At 35.9% G+C, this 18,940-nt stretch overlaps 1 protein-coding gene across 2 annotated transcripts in view; it reads left to right on the forward strand.

The window, feature by feature from the left end:
- The window catches only part of FBXL17 (F-box and leucine rich repeat protein 17), a 506,779-nt gene that overhangs the window by 19,222 nt on the left and 468,617 nt on the right, over positions 1-18,940 (forward strand). For both annotated transcript variants that reach the window (XM_044264392.1, XM_044264400.1), the window contains exons 2-3: positions 2,529-2,651; positions 6,255-6,512. In XM_044264392.1, coding sequence (XP_044120327.1) covers positions 2,529-2,651; positions 6,255-6,512 — 381 coding nt within the window. The remainder of the gene's footprint in view (positions 1-2,528; positions 2,652-6,254; positions 6,513-18,940) is intronic.

Below are 18,940 nucleotides of genomic sequence, written 5' to 3' on the forward strand. Positions count from 1 at the left end.
TCACCTCCCTGGTCCATCTGTTATTAACCTTTTAGAGTCCTGAGTGAATTGCTTTTTGTGTTGTCATGAGTGGGTGTGAGAGGCTTTAGTGGGCTTAACTCCATCTTCCCTTGTGATTCTTTTTTTTTTTTTTTTTAAAGATTTTATTTATTTATTTGACAGAGCGAGAGATCACAAGTAGGCAGAGAGGCAGGCAGAGAGAGAGGGGAGGAAGCAGGCTCCTTGCAGAGCAGAGAGCCCTATGTGGGGCTCGATCCCAGGACCCTGAGACCATGACCTGAGCCGAAGGCAGAGGCTTTAACCCACTGAGCCACCCAGGCGTCCCTTCCCTTGTGATTCTTAAATATATTTTTTATTTCTCACTAGACCCTTGGAAGAGGAATGATGGTTGTGAAGAGGAAGTAGTTATTTTCCCCAGGTTAAAGATTTAAGCATAGTAGAGTTTTAAGCTTAGATGTCTACAACTTTTGTTACCTGGAGGTTTCCATTTTAGATTATAGTTGTGATAGGAATCATTTATATACTGCTTAACTCTGTTGCAGACCTTTCCCCCCAAACTTTATCTATACTTATCTGGTCCTTGCAGTAACTCTGTCAGGTCAATACTATATTATCCTCATTTTAAAGATCAGGAAATTGGGGTGTCTTGGTGACTGAATTGGTTAAGCATCTGATTTTGGCTCAGGTCATGATCTCAGCATCCTGGGATTGAGCCCCGGTGTCTGGTCGCCTGCTTAGTGGGGAGTCTGCTTCTCCCTCTCTTTTTGCCCCTCCGCCACTCATGCTTGCTTGTTCTGTCTCTCTCAAATAAATAAAATCTTCAAAAAGTAAAGATAAGGAGATTGAGGTACAGAGAGATTAGGTAATTTGCATGAGGTTACATAGATAATAAATGGTGGAGCCATGATTTAAATCTAGCATAAGACAGTTTAGTGTTAGAGCATATGTTCTTTTTTTTTTTTTTTAAGATTTTATTTATTTATTTGACAGACAGAGATCACAAGTAGGCAGAGAGGCAGGCAGAGAGAGAGAAGGGGGAAGCAGGCTCCCTCTTGAGCAGAGAGCCCCATGTGGGGCTCGATCCCAGGACCCTGAGATCATGACCCGAGCCGAAGGCAGAGGCTTTAACCCACTGAGCCACCCAGGCACCCCTAGAGCATATGTTCGTGCTAAAATTTTCACTTAGTATTATGGAAATTTTCATATACAGACCAAAGTAGAAAATATTATAATGGACATGGCCCCTGCCATGTATCATTCAACCAGTTTTAATAGTTTTCAATATTATTCCTTTCTTGTTTCTTTCACCAACTTTGTTTTTGATAAAGTATCTGAAAGCAAATTCTAGATAGCATTTTAGTTACAAACTCTTAAGTATATAACTAAAATGCATTATTTACTAAAATGCATTATAGCTTTTAAAACATAATATAACTACAGTATGGGTATAGCTACTATATAATCAATACCTAAAAAGTGAAGATTAATTTTCTTTAAATCATCTAGTATCTATTTTGTGTTCAGTTTTATCTGATTGTCTCAGAACAATCTTCTCATAGTCAGTTCAGTCAAGGATTTCAGTATGGTCCACACATTGTATTTGTTGGTACCTATCTTAACTATAAAGATTCTATATTGGTCCTAATCCATCTTCTTGTGATTTTAACTTTAAATCTCTTTTAAAAATAAGTCTTTTATTTTAGAATAATCTTAGAAAAGTTGCAAAGATAGTATAGTTTCCTATATATTCCTTAACTGTTTTCAATTTTCCCTAATTTAGTTATCTTACTTTACCCAGGTACATTGACCAAAACTGTAAAATCAGTAGCAGTATAGTCCTTCTATTGATGTTTTTCCAATTCAGGATTGCATTAGTTGTCATTTCTCCTTATTCTCCCCTGATCTATGATAATTTCTCCATCTTTACTTGTTTTTCTGACCTTGAATTTTTTTGAGTTCTTATCAGGTATTTTTTAGGCTGTTCCATAGTTAGAATATGATATTTTTCTCAGGTTTTGATTGGGGTCATGAATTTCTGGAAAAAAATATGATGGAGGTAAAATGTCTTATGATTTATTTTCATCATTCTTTAAAAAAATTATTTGAAAGTTTCACCAGGTTCCAAGGTCAAAACTGTAAAACTACATCCCTTTAAAATAGTCTCACTTTCATCCTTCCCTTACTAATCTTTTCTCCTTTTCCCTAAAGGTAAGCATTTTTATTAGTTTTTGGCTTCTCGAGCCCATCCTTTTTTTTTCTTCTTCTAAATATTGGCAAGCTCTCTCTTTGTGTTCCCTCTGCTTCCCCACTCCCTCCTTTTACATGAAAGGTGATATTAGCACATATTCTTAGCTTTCATACTGTACTTCCTCTTTAGGCTACTCCTTAACAATGACTTTTCTAATAATGGCCCTTACATTCAAGATGGTTTTCTGTTTCAAAAGTTAATTTTTTCTAACTAATAAGAATCTTTTCCTGTGCCTTTAAAGTGATTAGTACATATTATGCGGTTCCTTTTTTATTTACAGATATTTTCCAATTTATCCCTGGATGAGCGTTGCCTTTCTGCCTCATTGGTTTGCAAGTACTGGCGTGACCTTTGTTTAGATTTCCAGTTTTGGAAGCAGCTGGATCTTAGTAGTCGTCAGCAGGTATGGAATCTAATTCTAAGAAACTCATTTTGACCTCCTCAAAAAATGTCTTTATTCCTCTTCAGAAATAACTTCTTTCATGTTGTAGTTTTCAAGATAGTTCAATTTACTGTAATTTATAATTACATGTTTAGTAATTTTTTTGTGTGTGAATCATGTTAAAGCTAGGTTTTGTGGTGAAGATTTTTTTTTTTTTAAGATTATTTATTTATTTGACAGACAGAGATCACAAGTAGGCAGAGAGGCAGGCAGAGAGAGAGAGAAGAGGAAGCAGGCTCTCTGCGGAGCAGACAGCCTGATGTGGGGCTCGATCCCAGGACACTGGGATCATGACCTGAGCCGAATGCAGAGGCTTTAACCCACTGAGCCACCAGGCGCCCCTGGTGAAGATATTTTTTAATGTGGATTGGTATTTTTGGGTTGCTTCTTAATCTTCCTCTATATCTTCTCCCTTTTTTCCTTACTTTCAAAGAAAGTTATTAAACTTTTCACCTTTTTTGGGGGAGGGGTTATAATCGTGAATATTAGCTTAATAGTAGAAAACGATGGCAAATGTTTATATAGTACTGCTGATGTGCCATGTACTATTCTATGGGCTTTACACATACTAAAGGATTTTATCCTTCTAACATTGTTATGAGTTAATACTATTATTATTCCTTTTAATATATTATTATTACACTATTAATAGTATTCTTATACTATTGTTATAGGTGAATAGTATAAATTTTTTTTTTTCAAGATTTTATTTATTTGACAGAGAGATCACAAGTAGACAGGCAGGCAGAGAGAGAGGGGGAAGCAGGCTCCCTGCTGAGCAGAGAGCCCGATGTGGGGCTTGATCCCAGGACCCTGGGAGCAGAGGCTTAACCTACTGAGCTACCCAAGTGCCCCTAGTATAAATATTCTTACACAGTTTTTATAGTTGAAGATTTAGAAGCAGAATGGACTAATGTATCTTGTTTTAATTTTCCAGTCTTCTTTATTGCCTGGCTGCCTAGTGTGTGTCTATATGGCGGCATAAATTAGGAAAAAAGATAGAGTTATTAGTGTTTATTTCATATAATTTGTTGTACTTGTTGGATTCTTCTTTTAGACTTGGTTGTTAGTATTTTGCATTAGGAATACATAAAAATATCCAAAAAGAATATGATTTTATTGGAGTGCTGAACCTGCTCCAAATCCTTCCATGATATTTTTAGGTAGTGGTGTGCTGTTACATGTTGAATAACTAGCTTTCAAAACAAACAAATAGAAAGCTGTGTATTATAGTATTTGCTGGTTTTTGTGGTACAGATGCTCCCACCATGGCCTGTTTCAGGCTACCAATGTGGTATCACTGAATGCAATGATTTCACTGATTTGGAAAGAGGTACATGTTACAGGCTCTTGTAAGTTCGTACAAGCCAAATTCAGCACACCACTGGTAGTTCGTGTGTGTGTGTGTATAAAACTCATTCACTTTAAACAAAATAAGCAAATTCCTGAGCATGTAAGTTCCTTTTTATTTTTCTGCCTCATTGGTTAGAGGTTGAAATAATTACAGAATTAGTTATTTCCCTGCTTGGGTCCAGGAAATTTGTGTCTACGAAAATGGTGAGTATTTAGCTAATTGTGGTTAGAAGAGTGGAAAGAAGTAATGTGAAATAATACATTGGCTCTTTACTTCATTAGTCTTGGATATCTGAGCTATTTGTTATAAACTCAGACCAAAAATAGCCTTTCACCCCTACTGGTAGTTAGGTCTGGAGATGAAAAACAATAAAAATAGAAGGGGAGGTATGCCAGAGTTTTAGCTTTGAAGGTAACTGTCTACATTTTTTTTTGCTTTTCCCGACAAGTATAAAGGTAGTTGCAAACTTGGCTCTTACTTAGTATTCCTGAACACTCCAGTTCTTTCTTCTGTTCTAAATTTCATCATGTGTATTTTCTTTCATCATTATTTGTCCGCAAGGAACTTGAATAATACTAACTTTGTTTTCTTTTAAATTTTTATTTATTTATTTTTTGTTGAAGTTTACCTGATGTACAATGTTAACGTTAGTGTCAGGTGTCAGGTATATAATATAGTGCTTTGACAATTCTATATGTTGTGCTGCATTCATCACTATACAATGATTGCCACACCATTGACTGTATTCCCTATGCTCTACCTTTCATCCCTGTGATTTATTCATTCCGTGACTGGGTAGGGAATATGTAGAGGTTGATTTTTTAAAAATTATGTTTGAAATTCAGATGACCATGTGAGTTTTTAACCACATGAATTTTAATGTTACTTGTATTTAGTTTGGAGTTTTCTGATAAGAGCTATTTGATATGGACATTTGTATGTAATCTTCGGTGTGCTGAAAAACAAAATGATGTATTTTCTTATCTATGAATTAGTTATATATGTGGTAGTATTCTGAAGTAACTAGTAAAATTAAAATTTATATTTTGTGGCAGGTATCTCCTAATTTGATTAGGTATAATAAATTATAATTCATAAGAGCATGATGACTGATATACACTATATGCTGGGCTAAATATAGATAATAAAACATTTAAAATCTCAATATAGTTTCGTTTATGGGGAGTTTTTGGTGAGTTTGAAAGTTAAAGTAACTTCCCTAGTAAGGATAGATCTTTAAGATTTTAAGGAAAACTAACACATATATTCTTGCTTGGTGTTTTTGACAGCACTTCCAACACCAAATGTGTGGAGTTTTTCATTCTAACAAAATTTCTGACAATAGCTGGGTGTCCCAAGAATTCAGTTCAATTCTGAAAGTAACTCCTGGGGTTAGTGCAAACAAAGCTTCACAGGTTATTGGCTTAGTCCCATAAGACTGTCTCCACTTTGCAGGCCTGTCACAAGTCCCAGGAGTCCCCGGTACTTCTCACTGACTAGCTGTTAATTCAGGAGTTCCCTTGAACATTTTCTCAGGTTTGGTAATTTGCTAGAATGACTTGCAGAACTCAGGAAAATACTTATATTTACTGGTTTATTGTAAAGGATACAACTCAGGACTGGCCAGGTGGAAAAGATGCATAGGACAACATAAGTTGTGGAGAAGGAGAGGAGAAGATGTGGTGCTTCCATTTGGTCTGTGGGCATGTCACCCTCCCAGTACTTTAAGGTGTTCACTAACCCAGAAGCTCTTCAAATCTCAATGTTCAAGTGTTTTTATAACCCAATCTCTAGCTCACTTACCCTCCTAGGAAGTCAGGATTTGGAGCCGAAAGTTACCACCCTCTAATCACATGGTGTTTGGTCTTTCTGGTGACCAGACCCCAACATGAAGCTTTTGGGGAGCCTCAACTTAAGTCATTTCATTAGTACAAACTCCTGTGTGGTCAAAAGGGGCTTGTGATGAATAAGAAAAGAGACTCTTCTTAATCAGGAAACTCCAAGAGTTTTAGGAGCTCTGTTCCAGGAACTGGGAAAAAGACCAAGTATGTATTTTGTATTATACCACAGTTCTTGTTATGCTTTAATATTAAATAAGGTTTTCTTTTGATTATGCTATTGTATTATTTATTAGGGAAAATTTAATAAAAGAATAGAAAGTAAGTTTTTTGTAGCAAAATTTTAAATTTATTGCTTTTTTTCTCTCATAGGTCACTGATGAATTATTGGAAAAAATTGCATCAAGAAGTCAGAATATAATTGAAATCAACATTTCTGATTGTCGCAGTATGTCTGATACTGGCGTATGTGTTCTAGCATTTAAGTGTCCTGGACTTCTTAGGTATACAGCCTACAGGTGTAAACAGCTTTCTGACACTTCTATTATTGCGGTTGCCTCTCACTGTCCTTTACTTCAGAAAGTTCATGTAGGCAACCAGGACAAACTTACTGATGAAGGACTCAAACAGGTAAATTTTAGCATCTATAAAATGATTTTACTCTGATTAACTAAAAATGTTTGCTTTAAAAGATTATTATGTTAAAAATAATGTGCAGAGACTAGAATAAGCCATCTTTTTTTTTTTTGTACCCATAAATGTTTATTTTAGTGAACTAGAATATCATGGTTATAACTGATAAGTTAACTTTGTTGTGTTTTGTAGTGAGTGCCTGAACTTCTGTGACAAGCCATTTATTTATTCTTTTGTTACTTAAATTTTATACCAAATTTTGCTTTAGGTACCAGTAGTGTGCAGTTTGGGTCAGCATGACATTTTAAAAATTAACTTTTAATTCCTCCTTTATGTTACTAGATGATTCGCTTATGTGCTTTAAAATACATATTTTAAGGCATAAATGAAGTCCAAATTAAAGAGTATAAAATGAAGTAAAGGGTGGTGATTACCTATATTTAGGCCAATAATTGTATTAAAAATACTGTTACTTGTGTTTTTTCTTTGATGTACTTCTTTTGGAAATGGCATTTAAGATTTCTTGTCTCAGAGTGGATTATTTATTCAGTGAATATTGAATGGATTCCATGTGCCAGGCCCTAAATTTATGAATATTTAGTAATGTTCCCCTATTATAGTAGACACTTACTGTATTTTAGCATTTAACCCCTGAAATAACTTTGTGAAATAGTTTGTATTAAACTCATTTTGTGAAGGAAGAAATTAAGGCTTAGAGAGATTTAATTAACTTACTAATGTTTAGCAAATGATGGAGTTGGGATTTAAAACCTGGGTTGTTCAAAATCTCTTCCATTTTTCCACTATTCCACTCCACTAGACTAAAGATCTCCTTTGAAAGACCTTGAATAAAGGGACCTGCTCTGTGAGGCAGAGGCCATGCACATTTGCCATTCTACCTACCATTCCTTTGGCAGACATTTTTGGAAGAAAGAATTAATAATTTCATTCAAGAACTTTGTCAGAATTAATGTTTAAATTCAGAATTGGGGTGCTTTTCTGACTTTTCCCAATAAAAGCTGAGTATCAGTAAAGGCCTAGATTTATTTATTTTTTTTTAAAGATTTTATTTATTTATTTGACAGAGAGAGATCACAAGTAGGCAGAGAGGCAGGCAGAGAGAGAGAGAGGAGGAAGCAGGCTCCCTACCGAGCAGAGAGCCCGATGCAGGACTCAATCCCAGGATCCTGAGATCATGACCTGAGCCGAAGGCAGCGGCTTAACCCACTGAGCCACCCAGGTGCCCAAAGGCCTAGATTTAAATCTGATCTGAGATGAAATAAATTGAAAAGCCCTTAATTTAAACACTACATATGAATTAACTGAAAGCTTGGTATTAGATGAAATTTGAGAATATTCTGTCCTAAATAGTACTGGGTGTGTCAGTCTAATTTATATATTAGAATGCTAAAATGTATATGGAAGTTTGCTTTGTCTGCAGAGGGAAATTGGGCAATAACAGTGTTACTTGGTTCAATATTTGTCCTGATCCATTTCTGTTATATATATGATTACTCACTAGCAGCATGGAGTTTTTTTTTAAGATATTATTTATTTATTTGAAAGAGAGAGCATGTACATGAGCAGTGGGAGGGGCAGAGGGAGAGGGAGAAGCAGATTCCCCACTGAGCAGGGAGCTCAACGCAGGGCTTGATCCCAGAACCCTGAGATAATGACCTGAGCCGAAGGCAGACATTGAACCGACTGAGCCACCCAAGTGCCCTGCAATATTGAGTTCTTAAATGTATTAGAAAAAAATAATCTTTAATGGGGAAATTATAAATTTTATTGACATGGTATGACTTTTTTGTGATATAAATGTCCCAGCAAATTATACTTACCAATGAAACATTTTTAAAGGTGTGTTTATTTATTAAGAAATGGACTAAATTTGTTGTATATTTAAATATGATATAATATGAATAGGTACCAGTTGAGTTAAAGGATGTTTCTATGAGAATAAGATCCATAGTTATGGTTGAAATAGAGGGAAAATAAAAAGTCCTTTAAGGAGCTAGACTTAAATATGCCAGTCAAGTATCGTGAATTTATCTATCTTTACACCTTTGAGATTAGTTATGTTAAATCTTCTCTAGAATGTAAGGTATTTTGAAACCCATTAATTTATGATACATTAGATATTTAATTCAGATTTTTATAGTTTCTGAATTATAGTTATATGTGAGATAATAATCCTGGTAAAAGTATTAAAAAATCTAAATCTTTTTCATCCATAAGTAACTTTCTTAAGTAATTAAATTACATTAAGGAACTACAAAGGAACCTCATTTCAGTATACTTTCTTGTGTATACTTTGCTATATATAATACTTTCCTATGCTCAGTGTACTGTAGCAGGGTGTGTCTTATTTTAGCTTCCTTTTTCTGATGGAGTAGTGTTGTGGTATAGTAGAAAGAGAATGGCTTTCATATATACATAAAGTAGAATAAAAGTTTTGTGAAACAATACATAGCATTATGTACAGTACACATTAATGTTTTCTGTTCTATACTATTCTGTTATATTAATGTTGGCCTTGACCCACCCACTCAGTAAATTTATTTCATGTCCCATTGATGAGGTGTGCTATGGAGTATGCTATAGTTTTAGTGAACTAACAATTTAGAAATAGTATAAAAAGTTTCACAAGACCTAAAATGGAACTGTTCATGATTGATGGGTTTTCCTTGGATTTTTTTTTCTTTTTTCTCTTTCAAATAGAGTATTTGATTGAGTGGTTGATCCTGCAGTTAAAGTTGTAGGGTTTTGGGGTTTTTTTCCCTCTCTTCTGTTAGTAAAAATTGACAAATGTTTTAGAGTGGTATACATGTATTTATGATAATGTCTTTATATTTTTGTCATAACAGCTATAATTTTAATTGACTTTAGCAAATACATGAATGTATTTTTGAGTTCTATGTGTTTATAAAAGTAGTTACATAAAGTATTTCAATTTGGAGTTCTGATGGATCTAAATTTTAATATTTTAAGTATTGCATTCTACTTAACAATGTTTCTTAAACTTAGGTGAAACACCTAAATATCAGACTGTTTTTGGCTGAATAATATGTTCTTTGTGAAATACCACCTTGAAATCGTGGTATTTTTATTTCCATAAAAATAACTCCCAAGTAATTTTACCAATGGAATATAATTTCTGTCATGTACATCTTTTAAAACTACAATAACATTTTTGGAGGGGAGAAGCATTAAGAATAATAAGCTCTTTGAGTTTTTCTAGTATTTCATTGCCATCTAACACTTGCCAGCCATCAAGAGATAGTGATAGCCATAGTATTTAAAGAAATCTCAGAATTTATATCCATTAAGTTAATCTTTTATGTGACTGCTTGTATTTGATTTTAGCCAATTAATACAATTCATGAATTTCTATAGAATTTTGGAAATATTCACTAGAGGTATCTCCTCAGATTAAAATGGTACCCAAATAATAAATGTTGCCTTAGTAAATTTCAGTCTTGCTTTATAATGAGTTTTTAGGTCTTTAAGTATAAATATTTAGAGTGACATCTGCAAAGTATCAGAGTAGGAAGTTCCAAAATCTTAACTACTCAACAGAAGCATAAAAAAACAAGCAGAGACTGTTAGATCCAACTTTGCCAGAACTCTGGAAAAACATCTGTGCTTTTGAGTAACCAAGGGAATGTTGAACCAAGGAAAAGGCAGTTAAAAAAATGGTAGGAAAGCTTTGTGGCATTTTTACTTGTTTGTGTCCCCGACCCTCTCTAGCTTGTCAACAGTCATGAAGATAGCAACCTGGTTCTAGAGGGAGCAAAGCAGGGTTTATTAAAAAATTATCATCCTTGCCTATTCTAACCTGACTGGGAGCTTCTTGAAGGATTGATGAAAGGTTTTTCCATCTGTTTCACCTAACTGAGGCTAGAGAAGCAGTGGGCATTGACTGAAGCACTGTAAGGCAAATGGAAACCTGGGGCAAAAGATTATGGCTAGTCATACCTTAGACCTGAGAAGAAAAGTCAGGTAGAGAATTCCTTTGGGAAACTGGAACAGTCAAAGCGCCAGTGTATACAGGGGAATTTAGAAAGCCATGTGCATGCCCAGGGCAGGACTCATGCTCAGGAAGCACCTTGAGAAACCCTTAAACTTTCCCTGGCTCATGTCTAGGCTTGTTGCGGGAAGTGAAAGCCAAGGCAGAGTTGTAAATGGCATGCCTAAGTATTAAAGGAGTACTCCAGCACAAAACCAGTCTGTAAAGTCTAGGAGAAATGTTTGTTTTTGTTTCATTTCATTTCATTTTGTTTTGTTTTGTTTTTAAGCTCTTTGTGTTCAAGGAAATATCAGTCAAAACACTGGCTGAAAACACGAGCTAGACCTTTAATAATTGTAGAAGTTACCATGTTAAAATATAATATCTGAATGTCCAGATTTCAAAAACAACAAGAAAAAACACAAGGTTATGCAAAGAAACAGGAAAGAAGTTGCTGTGGCTGATATTGAAGAGGTTACTGCCTATGTTCTCCTCTAGGATTCTGATGGATTCCTGTCTCAGGTTGAGGTCTTTTATCCATTTCGAGCTTATCTTTGTGTACCGTGTAAGAGAATGGTCGAGTTTCATTCTTCTACATATAGCTGTCCAATTTTCCCAGCACCATTTATTATGAAGAGACTGTCTTTTTTCCACTGTATATTTTTTTCTGTTTTGTTGAATATTATTTGACCATAGAGCTGAGCAACTTCTTTCAAGATATGTCTCCAAAGGCAAAGGAAACAAAAGCGAAAATGAACTTTTAGGACTTCATCAAGATCAAAAGCTTCTGCACAGCAAAGGAAACAGTCAACAAAAGAAAGAGGCAACCCACAGAATGGGAGAAGATATTTGCAAATGACAGTACAGACAAAAGGTTGATATCCAGGATCTATAAAGAACTCCTCAAACTCAACACACAAAACAGATAATCATATCAAAAAATGGGCAGAAGATATGAACAGACACTTCTCCAATGAAGACATACAAATGGCTGTCAGACACATGGAAAAATGTTCATCATCACTAGCCATCAGGGAGATTCAAATTAAAAACCACATTGAGATACCACCTTACAGCAGTTAGAATGGCCAAAATTAGCAAGACAGGAAACAACATGTGTTGGAGAGGATGTGGAAAAAGGGGAACCCTCTTACCCTATTGGTGGGAATGCAAGTTGGTGCAGCCACTTTGGAGAACAGTGTGGAGATTCCTCAAGAAATTAAAAATAGAGCTACTTTATGACCTTGAAATTGCACTACTGGGTATTTACTCCAGAGATACAGATGTAGTGAAAAAAAGGGCCATCTGTACCCTAATATTTATAACAGCAATGGCCATGGTCGCCAAACTGTGGAAAGAACCAAGATGCCCTTCAACAGATGAATGGATAAGGAAGATGTCCATATACACTATGGAGTATTATGCCTCTATCGGAAAGGATGAATACCCAACTTTTGTAGCAACATGGACAGGACTGGAAGAGATTATGCTGAGTGAAATAAGTCAAGAAGAGAGAGAAAATTATCATATGGTTTCACTTATTTGTGGAGCATAAAGAATAACATGGAGGACATGGGGAGATGGAGAGGAGAAGGGAGTTGAGGGAAATTGGAAGGGGAGATGAACCATGAGAGACTCTGGACTCTGAAAAACAACCTGAGGGTCTTGAAGGGGTGGGGGGTGGGAGGTTGGGGGAACAAGATGGTGGGTATTAGGGAGGGCACGTATTGGGTGGAACACTGGGTGTGGTGCAAAAACAATGAATACTGTTATGCTGAAAAGAAATTGAAAAAAGAAAAAAGAATGGCTCAAAGAAAAAAAAATGATAGGAACAATTGTTGAGGAAGTCCAGACGTTGGCAAATATTTTAAATCAGTTATTACAAACATGCTCCAGGAGTTAAGGGAAAGCATAGACAAACAACTACACTTTCTAGCAACTGAGACAAAGAATTCTAGAAAGTGATGTATGAAAAAACTGAGAATATCAACAAAGATTTAGCAATTATTGAAGGTAACTTAATAGTAATTCTGAAGCTGGAAAGTGTAATAACTGATATTAAAAAATAGAGGAATGCTAGAGGAATGCAACATTAAGTGAGGACAGGCAGAAGAAAGAATCAGTGAATCTAGAGTTGGACAAAGTGACTTCTTGTGTCTGAGAAGAGAAAGAAAAAAAGTGAAGAAAAGTGAATAGAGCCTAAAGGATCTGTGAGATAACATAAAAGAGAACATGATTTGTATTATGGTAGTCCCAGAAGGAGAAGGGAGAAAGTAAGAGGCAGGAAGAATATTTGGAGAAATAATGACCAAAATGTATAAAATTTGGTGAAAGATATGGAATCTATATATCCAAGAAACTCAACGAACTCCAAGTAGTTTATTTTCAAAGAGACCTACAATGAGACACATAATAGTTAATTGTCAAAAGCCAATGACAAATAGAAAATCTTGAAAGCAGCAACAAGAGTAGTGACTCCTAGCATACAAGGGGTCCTTGATAAGACTAATTGACTTCTCATACAAAATTATGGGTACCAGAAAGTAATGGACTGATGTATTTAAAGTGCTGAAAGAAGAAATATCAACCAAGAATTCTGTGTCTGGCAAAACTGTCCTTCAATAATGAAGGCAACAATAAGAGGGAGAGGCACCTGCCTGGCTCAGTCAGTGGACATGTGATTCTCAATCTCGGTGTTGTAGGTTCAGGCCCCACACTGGGTGTAGAGGTTACTTAAAAATTAAAAAAAATTTTTTTAAAAAAAATCGGGAATTCGGGGTGCCTGGGTGGCTCAGTGGGTTAAAGCCTCCGCTTTCAGCTCAGGTCATGATCCCAGCGTCTTGGGATTGAGCCCCACATCGGGCTCTCTGCTCAGCAGGGAGCCTGCTTTCCTTCCTTTCTCTCTCTGCCTGCCTCTCTGCCTACTTGTGATCTCTGTCTGTCAAATAAATTAAAAAAAAAAAATTTTTTTTAAAAAATCGAGGGAATTCATTGTTAGTAGACCTGCCCTACAAGAAATGCTAAGAGTCCTTCAGGCTGAATAAAAGGACACTAACTAGTAACTGAAAGCTGAATGACAAAAAAAGAACATGATAACTACAAAAGTAAATATAAAAGACAGTTTTACTTCATTTTTCGTTTGTAACTCCTTATTTTTTCTTATGTGATTAAAAAAGTAGATGTGTAGAAAAAGAATTAAAAATTTATGTTAATGAGCATATAATGTGTAAACATGTAATCTGTGGTAACAATTTCAGTAGAAGGGGTAGAGACATACAGGAACAGAATGTATGCTGTTGAAACTATATTCAGATTATGCTACTATAAGTTTAAGATGTTAATTGCAGTCTCCATGGTAACCATTAAGAAAATAACTGAAATATGTGCAGGAAAGTAATGGGAAGAGAATAAAATGGTATACTGCATAAAATTTATAAGATACAAAAAATGCAGTAATGGAGGAATTGAGGAACAAAAAACATGGAAGACCTGCAGTAAACAAATATTTTTTTAATGGCAGAAATAAATTCCTATCAGTGGTTACTTTAAGATTGTTAATTAGGGCACTTGGCTGGCTCAGTCGGTAAAGCATGTGACCTATTTTCTTTTTTAAAGTAGGCTCCCTGCTCAGTGTGGGCTTTGTAAAAGATTTTTATTTATTTATTTGATAGACAGAGATCACAAGTAGGCAGAGAGGCAGGCAGAGAGAGAGGAGGAAGCAGCCTCCCCACTGAGCAGAGAGACCGATGCAGGGCTCGATCCCAGGACCCCGTGATAATGATCTGAGCCGAAGGCAGAGGCTTTAACCCACTGAGCCACCCAGGTGCCCCTCAGCGTGGGCTTTGAACTTAACAACCCCTGAGATCAAGATTTGCATGCTCTACTGACTGAGCCAGCCAGGCACTCTCTGACTTTTAAAAAATTTTATATTTATTTATTTTTCTTTGTGATTCTTAAAAAAAAAAAAAAAAAAAAAAAAAAGTTTTATTTTTGACTAATCTGTACACTCTACAGGGGCTTAAATTCACAACCCTGAGATCAAGAGTCACATGATCTTCCAAATGAGCCAGCTAGGCACCCCAAGCATGCAGCTCTTGATCTCAGGGTCATGGGTTCAAGCCCCATAATGGGTGTGGAGTCTACTTTAAAGAAAAAAAAGTTAAATAGATTAAACTCTAAAAGACAAAGATTGGCAGAATGAATTAAAAAATAATCAACCATGAATATAATGTCTATAAGAGTCTCATTTTATTTCTTTTTTCTTTCTTTCCTTTTTTTTAAGATTTTATTTATTTGACAGAGAGCACAAGTAGGCAGAGAGGCAGGCACAGAGAGAGAGGGAAGCAGGCTCCCTGCTGTGCAGAGAGCCAATTGTGGGGCTCGATCCCAGGACCCTGGGATCATGACCTGAGCCAAAGGCAGAGGCTTAACCCACTGAGCCACCCAGGTACCCCTTATTTTATTTCTTTTTAAAGATTTTTATTTATTTATTTGAGAGAGAGAGTGAGAGAGAGCATGAGACATGGGAGGGTGAGAGGGAGAAGCTGACTTTCTGCTGAGTGAGGACTTGATGCAGGGCTGGATTCTGGTACTTCCTATCATGACCTGAGCTGAAGGCAGATGCTTAACGGACTGAGCCATGCAGGTGCCCCAAGAGTCTCATTTTTAGATACAGACAGAGTGAGGTTGAAAGTAAAAGGGTGGAAAAGTCCATTCAAATGCTAAAACCCAAAGAGAATTGGAGTAGCTATATTTTTTTTTTTAAAGATTTTATTTATTTATTTGAGAGAGAGACAGGGAGAGAGAGCATGAGTGAGGAGAAGGGCAGAGAGAGAAGCAGACTCCCCGTGGAGCTGGGCGCCTGATGCGGGACTCGATCCCGGGACTCCGAGATCATGACCTGAGCCGAAGGCAGTTGTCCAACCAACTGAGCCACCCAGGCGTCCCTGGAGTAGCTATATTGTCAGAAAAAAAAAATCAATTTTAAGTCAAAAGTTTTGCAGCAGACAGTGAAGCTCGCTATGTATTGATGCAAGTTTTAATTCCTCAGGAAAATAGAACAATTATAAGCACATATGTACTTAACACAGTGTAATATATGAAGCAGAAATGGAAAGATTTGAAGGGAGTGATAGATAGTTCTCCATTAATAATTGGAGATTTTAATACTGCATTTTAGTGAAGAATAGAACCATCAGACTGAAGATCAACAAGGAAATAGAGGACTTGAACAATGCTCTAAACCAATTATACCTAACAGACCTATGTAATACACTGTACAACAGAAAATATATAATTTTCAAAGGCATGTGAAACAATCTAAAAGATTAGACCATATTTGGACCACAAAATAAGTAGTAAGTTCAAAAAGATTAAAATCATGCAAGTGTCTTTTATGATCACAATGAAACAAATCTAGGAATCAGTCACAAAAGGAGAACTCAAAAACATCTAAATATATGGAAATTAAACAAAACACTCTTATATGATCAGTGGGTTATATAAGAAATCTCAAGAGAAATTGGAAAATACCTTGAAGTGAATGAAAATTAGGATGCAATATACCAAAAGTTATGAGATGTAACAAAAGCAGTGCTCAGAGGGAAATTCATGGTTGTGAAAGCTTACATTACAAAGGAAGAAAAAATCTAAAGTAACCAAAAAAACAAAGGAAGAAAAACCTAAAATTAATAATCTAAATGTATACCTGAAGGAACTTAAAAACAAAGAGCAAACTAAACCCAAAGTTAGCAGAAGAAAGGCGGTAATGATCAGAACAGCGATAAATGAAACGGAAAAAAGAACTGTAGAGAAAAACTAGTTTTTCTGAAAATATTAACAAAAATGACAAACTTAAGTAGTCTAAGAAAAAAAGAGGAAGACTTAATTTACTAATTCAGAAATTTAAGCATGAACATTACCACCAACTTCATAGAAATAAAAAGGATTCTATAAGAAAATGATGAGCAATTATACACTAACAAACTGGAGAGCCTAAATAAAATGGGAAGATTCCTAGAAATACACAAATTACAAAAACGAATCCAAGAAGACGTAGAAAATCTGAATAGACTTACAATAAGTAAGGAGATTGAACCAGTAATACAAATCGTCCCAACAAAGAAAAGACAGAGACCAGATGGCTTCCCTGGTGGATTTGCTCAAACATGTAAAGAGTTAATATGATTCCTCCTTAAACTCTTCCAAAATGTTTAAGAGGCAGCAGTACTTCCTGACTTCTATGAGGCCAGTATTACCCTGATTCTGAAGCCAGGCAGGGAACTATCAGAAAAGACAACTACAGACCAATATCCTTGATGAGAATAAATGCAAAAATTCTCAACAAAATAGCGAACAGAAGCCAGCAGTATATGAAAGTGATTTATTCCTTGATTGCAAGTGTGTCTCAGTATATTAAAATTGATCTATTTAATATACCACATTACTAAAATGAAGGAAGAAAAACATAATCATCTTAATTGGTATAGAAAATGCATTTGGTGATTCCAGTACCTTTCCATGATAAAATCACTCAATAAACAAGGAGTAGAAGGATACTTCCTCAACATAATAAAGCCCATTTATAACAAAAACTATGGTTAATACCATACTCAATGATGAATTGAAAACTCTATGGTAATTGAAAACGTCCTCTAAATTCAGGAACAAAACCAGGATGCCCACTTTTGCTATTTCTCTTCGATATTGTACTGGAAATTCCAGCCAGAGTAATTAGGCAAGAAAAAGAAATGAAAGGCTTTAAAATTGGAAAAGAAGAAGTCAGGCTATCTCAGTCTGCAGATGACATGGTTTTATACAACAGCATACCTCAGAGATTTTGCAGGTTTGAGACCACCACAGTAAAGTGAATATTGTAGTAAAGCAAGTCAAATGAATCTGATTTCCCAGTGCATATAAATGTTAAGCTTATACCAAATTGTAGTCTACTAAGTATGCAGTAGCATCATGTCTAAAACAATAATGTACATACACTGTAATTAAAAGCAACTTTATTGTTGAAGAGTGCTAGCTGTCTTCTGAGCTTTCAAGGAGTCATAATCTTTTTGCTGGTGGAGGGTCTTGTCTCCATGTTGTTGGCACTGATCAGGGCATTGGTTGCTTAAGTTTTGGGTGGCTGTGGCAGTTCCTTAAAATAAGACTGTAGTGAAATTTGCTTCATCAGTTGCTTTTTCTTTCTTGAATGATTTCACTGTAGCATGCAATGATGTTTGATAGCATTTTACCCACAGTAGAACTTCTTTCAAAATTGAAGTCAATCCTCCCAAACCCTGCTGCTACTTTATCAGCTAAGTTTATGTAATGTTCTAAATACTTTTCTGGCATTTCAACAGGTTTCACAGCATCTTCATTAGGAGTAGATTCCATCTTATAAACTACTTTCTGGGTGCCTGAGTGGCTCAGTGGGTTAAGCCTCTGCCTTTGGCTCAGGTCATGATCCCAAGGTCCTGGGATCAAGGCCTGCATCAGGCTCTGCTCAGCAGAGAGTCTGCTTCCCCCACTCTGTCTCTGCCTGACTCTCTCCCTACTTGTGATCTCTCTCTCTCTTTCAAATAAATAAATAAAATCTTAAGAAAAATAAAATTATAAAAGAAACTACTTTCTTTGCTTATCCATAAGAAGGAACCCTTTAGGGGCACCTGGGTGGCTCAGTGGGTTAAGCCTCTGCCTTCGGCTCAGATCATGATACCAGGGTTCTGGGATAGATCCCCGTGTCAAGCTCTCTGCTCTGCAGGGAGTCTGCCTCTCCACCCCACCCCACCTGCTGCCTGCCTCTCTGCCTACTTGTGATCTCTGTCAAATAAATAAGATCTTTTTTTTTTTTTTTTTTAAAGATTTTATTTATTTATTTGACAGACAGAGATCACAAGTAGGCAGAGAGGCAGGCAGAGAGAGAGAGGGAAGCAGGCTCCCTGCTGAGCAGAGAGCCCGATGCGGGACTCTGAGATCATGACCTGAGCCGAAGGCAGCGGCTTAACCACTGAGCCACCCAGGCGCCCCATAAATAAGATCTTTAAAAAAAAAAAAGAAGGAATCTTTTATCTGTTAATGTTTTATCATGAGATTGCAGCATTTCATTCATCAGGCTCCATTTCTCATTCTAAAGAAAGTATAAGTGTATATCTTTATGACCTTGGATTTGGTCATAATTTCTTAAATATGACACCAAAAGCATAGGCAACGATGTAAGAAACATAAACTGGACTTGATTAAAATTAAAAACCTGTGTTTCAGTGGATATTCTGAGGAGAATGAACAGGGAACCCACAAAATGGAGAAAATATTTACAAATTGTATATCTGAAAAAGGTTTAATATCTAGAATATCTAAAGGACTATTAACAGCTCAAGATCAACAAAATCCTTCCAAGAACTCAGTTGAAAAATGGGCAAAATAC

Source organism: Neovison vison, chromosome 1 (assembly GCF_020171115.1).
Source record: "Neovison vison isolate M4711 chromosome 1, ASM_NN_V1, whole genome shotgun sequence".
Taxonomy (NCBI): domain Eukaryota; kingdom Metazoa; phylum Chordata; class Mammalia; order Carnivora; family Mustelidae; genus Neogale; species Neogale vison.